This window comes from Symphalangus syndactylus, chromosome 2, assembly GCF_028878055.3.
Source record: "Symphalangus syndactylus isolate Jambi chromosome 2, NHGRI_mSymSyn1-v2.1_pri, whole genome shotgun sequence".
Lineage (NCBI taxonomy): Eukaryota > Metazoa > Chordata > Mammalia > Primates > Hylobatidae > Symphalangus > Symphalangus syndactylus.
The window spans coordinates 45,572,449-45,580,259 of NC_072424.2; the positions used below are offsets into that span (position 1 = coordinate 45,572,449).

Sequence of the window (7,811 nt, forward strand, 5' to 3'; positions counted from 1 at the left end):
GGTTCTGCCACTCCCTGTGTGGCCCCAGGAAAACTACAGTCTCTCTCTGGGCCTCCAAGGACCTTGCTAGGTAAAGGCTCCAATCCCTCTGAATGCTGAAGCCTCAGGCTTTCACATCTCAGTCCTGACAGTGGTCTGTCGTTGGTGGCACCACAGTCCTGATTGAAGAGAACATGGGAGGCAGCAAGGGCAAAGGGCATTGCGCAAGGGGAAGCAGAGGGCACCAGCTTGGTCGCCCACCCGCAGCAGCCCTGGACAGCACAGCACCCCTATCGCTACACCATGCTGCTAGGAGCCCAAAAGGTCATTTTTCAGAGTGAGTCCAAGAGGAGTCATGTCCCCTCCTTCCACAGTTTTGGCCAAATCTACATCATTTCTCCATCACGTGGACACCAGCCCAGAGGTGCCTGTGCCATAAAACATACTTGACCCAGAGAGATGTGACCCAGGCCCATTGTCCAAGACAGCAGCCTTGCTCACATGCGTCCAGACTGCCTTTCCTCTGCACAAAGCACATGATCAAAGATTGTGTTTTTAACGTATTTCCAAGATGAATTCTTTGCTACTCTGTAACTGATCAGGATAATTGGGCTAAATCTAGCCCTGGGAAATGCAAACCAGAAGCACTTTCCTCGAAGCTCCCCAGATTAGAAAATGAATAATATGTTACGATGGCTCAGATTTCCAACCGCACTACATTCACAGAGAAACAGCCACTAAGTCAGCGAAGATAGTGCTGTCCTAGGACAGCCAGCTGTCCTCCAGAAGAATGAAAAGTATTAAAACTCTTTTAGGTGGGGCACAGTGGCTCATACCTGTAATCCCAGCACTTTGGGAGGCCAAGGCAGATGAATCACTTGAGGTTAGGAGCTCGAGACCAGCCTGGCCAATGTGGTGGAACCCCATCTCTACCCAAAATACAAAAATTAGCCAGGCATGGTGGCATGCGCATGTAGTCCCAGCTACTCAAGTGGCTGAGGCACAAGAATCACTTGAACCCAGAAGGTGGAGGTTGCAGTGAGCTGAAATTGTACCACTGCACTCCAGCCTGGGCTACAGGGCAAGGCTATTTCAAAAAAAAAAAAAAAAATGTTTTAAAATGGCTTTGTGCCGGGTGCAGTGGTTCATGCCTGTAATCCCAGCACTCTGGGAGGCCAAGGTGGGTGGATCATCTGAGGTCAGGGGTTCAAGAGCACCCTGGCCAACATGGTGGAACCCCCGTCTCTACCAAAAATACAAAAATTAGCCAGGCATGGTGGTGTGCACATATAATCCCAGCTACTTGGGAGGTTGAGGCAGGTGAATCACTTGAACCCAGGAGGTGGAGGTTGCAGTGAGCCAAGATTGTGCCACTACACTCCAGCCTGGGTGACAGAGTGAGACTCTGTCTCAAAAAATAAATAAAATAAAATAAAATAAAATAAAATAAAATAAAATAAAATTTAAAAATGCCTTTGTAGAAATTATCTGAAATAATTATGCCCTCAGTCTAGCATGCTCCTAGCTGGAAATGTCCAGGACAAATGTGAGGGGTAGAAGAGTCATCTCTGCACACTATAGTATACTAAAGCTTTGGCTGAAACTACATAGCCTGAAATGTCTCATTTTTTAATGGCATTATAAGGCATTATGAGTTATTACATAAACATCCTTTAAAATTCAGAGCAGTCCAACAATAAGAACAACCCAAGTTCTACCTAAAAAACTACAGTCAGGTAGAATACGTAACTGTAGACAGAACACTTTTCAAACACCTATTTAGACCACCTGGTTTCTGCAGTATTGCCAAATTCTAAAATTGTAATGAAAAATGTAAAGTTTAAAACCTACAAGTCATCAGAGGTTCAGTGAACAGATTGTGCCATTCCAAAACCGAAAATGTGCTTGCATAAGCAAGTCACCGGGGCTAACCTTTCTGGACTGAGAGTCTGGCCTTCAGTTCAGACCGTGGCTATGCCAGGGTCAGAAATGTGACAAAACTGCGCTTTCACGGAGGTTAGCCAAGGTTCACAGGGTCATGACTGGGCCATTTTATCAGTCATGTCAGGCTCACACCCTATTGCCTGGGATAGATAAAAACTTTATCTGTCAGTTTGCTAAATCTGCTCCTCCTGCCTCATTTTGAATAAAGAAAACCTGGGCTCAGCTTATCTAAACCAGAGATGTGCCTTTCCTAATACTGTTTCCATATGCAACTTCTAAGTAAAGGTGACACCCCAATGATTTCTGGTCTCATTTTAGTCAAGAACTGTCCATAACTGGATGACTGGCTTTGTGTTATCTAAAACCATAACTTCAGAGAACAGTTCTGGCACTATTGGACAACACAGATTTATTATGTTTATGACATGTTAGATGAGCTGGAGAGGTTAGAGTGACAGTTCTGAGTGTTACCTTTTCAGGTTCATCTTTCCCTAAAGTACAGCAAACCAAAAAAAATTTAAATTAACTTGGATCAATTTTCCAAATAAGGAATCTAAATGACTGTATAAGAATTTACAGAGATACATCTGGAATAACACACACAGACATATATTTTCTAATAACTGTTAACATAAAAAACAGCTAAGATTTCTTCTCACAGAAAGCAGAGATGCACAGATGACAAATAAGCCCAGGTAGGCATTGTAAAATCTGGTTAAATACACTAAGAAAGTATTAAACTGGTGAGTTTTACCCAACAGCAATCTTAAAATACCAGAAAAGTACCTTCAAATTTTACTTTATTTGGAAATGATACAAATTCATTATTTTAATATTTAAAGATTGTGGTAGTATAGTCAAAACGCATAAATATTATAATATACATTTAGAAATTAAATATAAAGTCAACACAACACTCCTTAAAAACTCATATGTACACTTCCAATAAGTCTCAGGTTTGAGCATTCAAGCTCATCAGATTTCCCCATGGAAATGGGTGAATCTTGCAGGGAGATTGTCCACAGGATACACGGTGGGACTGGTTTTCATTGTAGGAGGTCCATTTAGAAGCTGCCAGTCACAATGCCTGGCCAGCTCCACTGTAAATATTTTGAGAAGAATTTTTGCAAATTCTTTGCCTACACAGCTCCTAAGGCCTCCTCCAAATGGAATGAAGCTGAACCTGGATGCATCCTCTGGGTGAGGCAGCATGAATCGGTCAGGATTAAATTCTTCCTTGTTGGTGAAGATCTCTGCCACATCATGAGTATCACAGATACTGTAGATAACATTCCAGCCCTTGGGAATCTGGTATCCCTGCAAAAGATTATGAAACTCCAAGGGCTGACAAACTGGAATTTAACTTTCAACAACAAAAAGCAGTCACCGGTATCTTTGGGGGAAATTATGAGCTAAAAGCAAGGGAGAGGTAGAAAGAGAGAGGTGGATCCAGGTTGCTGAAACACATCTCCATATAGGGCAGAACAATTATCAAAAGCATAAGAATTGCAGCCACAGCATAGGGAAGAAAGAGGAGTTTTTAAACCACAACAAAAGGGAGAAAGAAGAGAATTTTAACTTACATTTAATTCAAAAGTCTTCAGAGCAACCCGAAACCCTCCTGGAACTGGGGGATTCAGTCGAAGGGTCTCCTTAATAACACACCCGATGTATTTAAGTTGTTCCAAAATTTCCATGTCCAACTTGTTGTCTTGATTGCTCTTGCAAAGTAAACCCTATCAAAACAGTCATACAGAGGTGAAGAGTTATTTTGTGCTCCAATAAAATCAGCCCAGCAGACGTAAACAGGGCTTAAGTGGAGACTAAACCCAAAGGGCCCCATGATGGGAGAGACTGGGAGGGGGAAACAGCAGCTAATGGCTATTTGCCTGCCCAAATCCACTGTCTATCTACAGTCCCAAGAGAATGCTGCTCACCAGTTAGAAGGGCCAAGTTTCTCCCCGCACCCCCCCACCCCACACTCACCACCACCACCCACACTAATCAGCTATTCACACTATGTATGCCCTTGGACACACCAATTCAAGAAAGTGGAACCTATCTGAGAATCTCCAAGGTTCAGCAAAAGGTGGAGGAGGGGTAGGAATACAAGGTCAAATCCTGCCCAAGTGGGATCACAGCTCAAGACTCCATCCTGTTTATTCACAAAGCTAATTCTACCCACTGGCCCACACTGGGGCACCCTGGGCCCTGCACTTTCAAAATACTCCATGAAGGCAGCACACTGACTTATTCGGAAGTTGGCTAGGGAGCAGCTGAATTTCCTAAGCTAATAAGGACACCCCCAGCCCCAGTCTCCCTACCTTACTCTTCAGCTCTTCTCGCACTTTCTGGAGAACATGTGGGTAGAGCCCCAGGTAAGTGATCAGAGATGTGGCTGCACTGGCCGTGGTTTCGTGTCCTCCAAAGAGGAGTTCGGTTGAAGATTGCTTTAGTGCCTAAGAATAGAGTAAGACCCACGTTCTCACAAGTCTGCCTGCGGTTTGACAGAAGGATTACTCAGAATCGAACTGAGAGTTCTGGAGGGAAGACTAGAAGGGCTAAATGTTTTGCTGACAGTCAAGGAAAGCAATATGTTTAAACAAAATGCAACGTCCCTTTAGTTCAGCTAGAGCAGTAAGGCGAGTGTACGACCCCACTCTACCGGAAACTCCTGAGTTAAAGTCTTAGTTTTATTAAAATCGCAAGGTTCTTTATTAATATTTTTGCAAATTCCAACTTTCCCTTTGAAACCTGGAAAGGCTAGGGGATGTTCCCAGTTCCACCGCAGCCCCTTCCGCAGCTCTCCCGACCCGGTGTCTCAGCCTTCGGGATTCCATCTCTGTAGTCTGTGCTGGCCGCCCACTCCAGAAAGCTGGGCCCCAGGCGCGCGCTTTGGGGGCCCCAGGAACCGCGCTTGGAAAGCCAGGGGTCCAAACTCCGCAGTGCCTGGTCTGAAGCTGTCACTCACCTGCATGTCCAGCCGCTCTCCGCTCTCCCACGAGTGCTCGATCAACAGCTGCAGCGCGTCTTTGCAGCCCCGGCCCGCCTCGGATGCCCGCAGCCCGCAGATCTTGGCGCGAATGTTCTGCTCGATGCGCGCGTGAATGAGGTTCCGCGCCTTCATGCCCTGAGCGCAGAGAGCGCGCGGCGGTGAGCAGACGCCCAGGTCCCGCGCCCCTAGTCCGCAGCCCGCTTGCCGCCCTTACCCGGTACAGCCCGCTGAAGGGCACGTCGATGGGCAGCGAGAAGAGATTGCGGGTCATTTCCTCGAAGGCCTCCACAAGCTGCTGCTCGGCGTCCCCGTCGCCCGCCAGTTGGGGTTCGCAGCCCAGTAGAATGCGCATGGCAATTCGGAACATGAGGCGCTTCACCTCGGGGTAGACCAGGAGGCCGCGCTCGCCACAGCTCAGCCACTGCTCCAGGCTGCTGCCCACTTCCTCGGTGATCACCGGCACGTAGCACTCGAGTGCCTCGCGGCTGAAGGCCCGCATAATCACCTGAGCCCCGAGGAGGGGACAGCGTTAAAAGCCTCCATCCGCCCCTCTCGTCTACCGCCGTCCCCTTCCAGACACCCCAGTCCTGCCAGACACATGGCACTCTCCGAGCTCGGAAAGCTAACCTGGAGCTGGCAGAGGGTCCTAGCCCACCTCAAGCTGCTAGCCCGCGCCCAGCATCCATCAGCCGGAATTCCTCTCATAAATGGGGTCCCCCTCCCTGTCCAGCCGTTGCCTCCTGCCCCCACCTTCTTGCGCTGCTTGTGCGAGGAGTCGTGCAGGTTAGAGAGGCAGCCAGATCCTAGAATGGTGCGCACCGACGCTGGCCAGTGGACCGACACCAGTCGGTGCTCGCCGAGCAAGATGCGCCGCACGTTGTCGGCGCCCATCACCCGCACGGTGGGCCGCCCGAACAGATGCGTCTTGTAGATGAAGCCGTATTTCCTGCGCTTCATCTGCAGGAACTTCCTCCGCTGTGCGAGGAAGGCCGAGGAGAGAAGCGGGCATGAGGGGGCGCCGGGGAGCGCCGCTCCTCCCGCCAGCCCTGCTCCTAGCCGCAATAGCCTGCCTCCCGGGGGCGCCTACCCGACTTCAGCAGAAGCCCAGAGCCGCGCCGGGCTCTGGGGAAGCAGCCTGTCCCGCCCCACGCTCCCTTACCTGCAGTACCATCTGCAAGGTTTCCCCAAAGAAGGGGAAGCCCATAGTCCCGGGGGGCAATGGGAGGGCACAACTGCGGTCGCGGCCGCTCACGCAGTACAGGTCCCAGAGCTTGATCGCAGCCAGGAAGAGCAGCAGCGGCAGCACGAAGGTGCAGAGCGCACTGGCCAGCAGCGCCGGGAGCCCCATGGCGCGCCGCGACCTCCCGCGCCACCTGCCGCCGCCGCCAGCGCTCCAAACCCCACGGCGCTGCCGCTTTATAGGCGGCCCAGGTTGCTGCCCACGTTACCTTGGTCAGACAATTAGTTCACCCAAAGTTCATCTTTAATTGCGGATTGGGCCCCTGGCTCCTCCCCCCACGAGGCGCTGCCCAAAATCTTTAACCGTTTGTTCCGCGCCGAGGCAGAGGCGGCGCGGTGGCGGCTTCCCTCCGAGCGCGCCTCCTGGGGTGCGGGGCTAGGAGCTGCCCGCCTCCCCCATCCAAGGTGTGCTGAGCTCCGAGGCGGCGGTGGGGGAGGGCCAGGACTCCGAGGAGCCGGAATTCCAAGCTCTAGCCTTCCCGGCGGTCTCTTTGGAATCTCTCCCGCCCGGTCCCACCCGCTGCCCCGGCCCAAAGCGGCCTTCACTGGCTTTCCATTTCCAGGCGCCGGGTGGGCTCTCTTCCACGTGATGAGGAAGCAAGGGAAAGTCCGTTCAGGAATCGTCTAGCTGCCTCCTCCCACGGGTGGGGAAACTGAGGTCCAAGAGAGATGCATAAAGCAGGCCTCCAGACGTCTCCGAAGGATCGCGCAGAAGAACCCAGGGCCAGAGTCCAAGAGAGAGCCGCGGGGCATCGGGCGCAATAGGCAGATCTGGGATCCCCAGCTCCCCAACCCCTGCAAGGGTGCCAGGACTCGTGAAGTCTTGGAAGGTCCTACTTCAGGATACAAGAGGGCCTCCAGGTCGCTCAGGTCCCCAGGTGCTACCCTGCACAAGCCTGATCCCCGACCCTGGGGCACTTCGTCTGGGGCTCGGCAATCGGTGCCCGTCTGTGAGATCCGAGCACAGCTCGCCGATTCTGAGGGCCCTGCGGCTTGGCGCCCCAGCTGGACAGCAAGGAAGGGAGTCCTTAGCCCTGGCAGGATAAAGAGACCGTATAAGAGGAATGGGAGCCCAGGAGTCCTGGCTCCGAGGCCCGGCTCCATCTCTACTGCGCGTGACCTTGGGCAAGTCACCACACATCACTGTGCCTGTTTCCTCCTCCGTAACAGGGAGGCGATCATTCCCGACCTGTCTAAGCCTCAGGGTAGTGAGTTCCCAAAAGGGGGCTCCGGTTGCAACTACTCTTCCCAGCTCCAGGCACGGTAGACTGCGTTACCTGGGTGTCCGGTACACTGGGCACTGTAGTCCTCCTCCTCTCTCCCAAGTCCCACCCAGAGTAAAGCCACTGTCCTCATCCAGGTGAGGGGGTGCTCGGCCCTAAACTCAGGCCTCTGCCGACCCCTAATGGGAGGGGTGAAGGAATCCGTACTGGGAAGTCTTCTGTACTTTGCCCAACTACAATCAGCTGCTACTGTAGCCAATACCCGGAGCTCAGACGCTGCGGGACGCGTACCTGCGCTCTCTGCTTTCCACCTGCCGGAGCTTCCCGGCTCGGGACCAGTCAGGGCCACACGCTACCTGGGTTTGGGCGCTGAACGCACCTGCGGCGCCGAAAATGAAACAGAATGACCTGCATTTGTTTAGAACTGAACA

The 7,811-nt window shown here is 51.8% G+C and overlaps 1 protein-coding gene across 1 annotated transcript; it reads right to left on the reverse strand.

The window, feature by feature from the left end:
- Positions 1–2,315: 2,315 nt before the first annotated feature.
- Positions 2,316–7,262, reverse strand: CYP26A1 (cytochrome P450 family 26 subfamily A member 1). Its single transcript, XM_055255315.2, has 7 exons — positions 6,078–7,262; positions 5,669–5,893; positions 5,133–5,423; positions 4,895–5,053; positions 4,248–4,382; positions 3,507–3,659; positions 2,316–3,240 (listed from the first exon to the last, which is right to left on the reverse strand). Exons 1-7 carry the CDS (start codon positions 6,264–6,266, stop codon positions 2,899–2,901), a joined length of 1,494 nt encoding a protein of 497 aa, XP_055111290.1. The 5' UTR covers positions 6,267–7,262; the 3' UTR covers positions 2,316–2,898.
- Positions 7,263–7,811: the final 549 nt, after the last annotated feature.

Bases quoted from the DNA above. Each gene is read 5' to 3' on its own strand.
- CYP26A1 (XM_055255315.2), bottom strand. From the start codon at position 6,266: ATGGGGCTCCCGGCGCTGCTGGCCAGTGCGCTCTGCACCTTCGTGCTG. The intron at 5,894-6,077 runs GTAAGGGAGCGT...TTCCTCGCACAG, and splicing joins CCTTGCAGATGGTACTGCAG to CGGAGGAAGTTCCTGCAGAT. The intron at 4,383-4,894 runs GTGAGTGACAGC...CTCTATTCTTAG, and splicing joins GAGAGCGGCTGGACATGCAG to GCACTAAAGCAATCTTCAAC.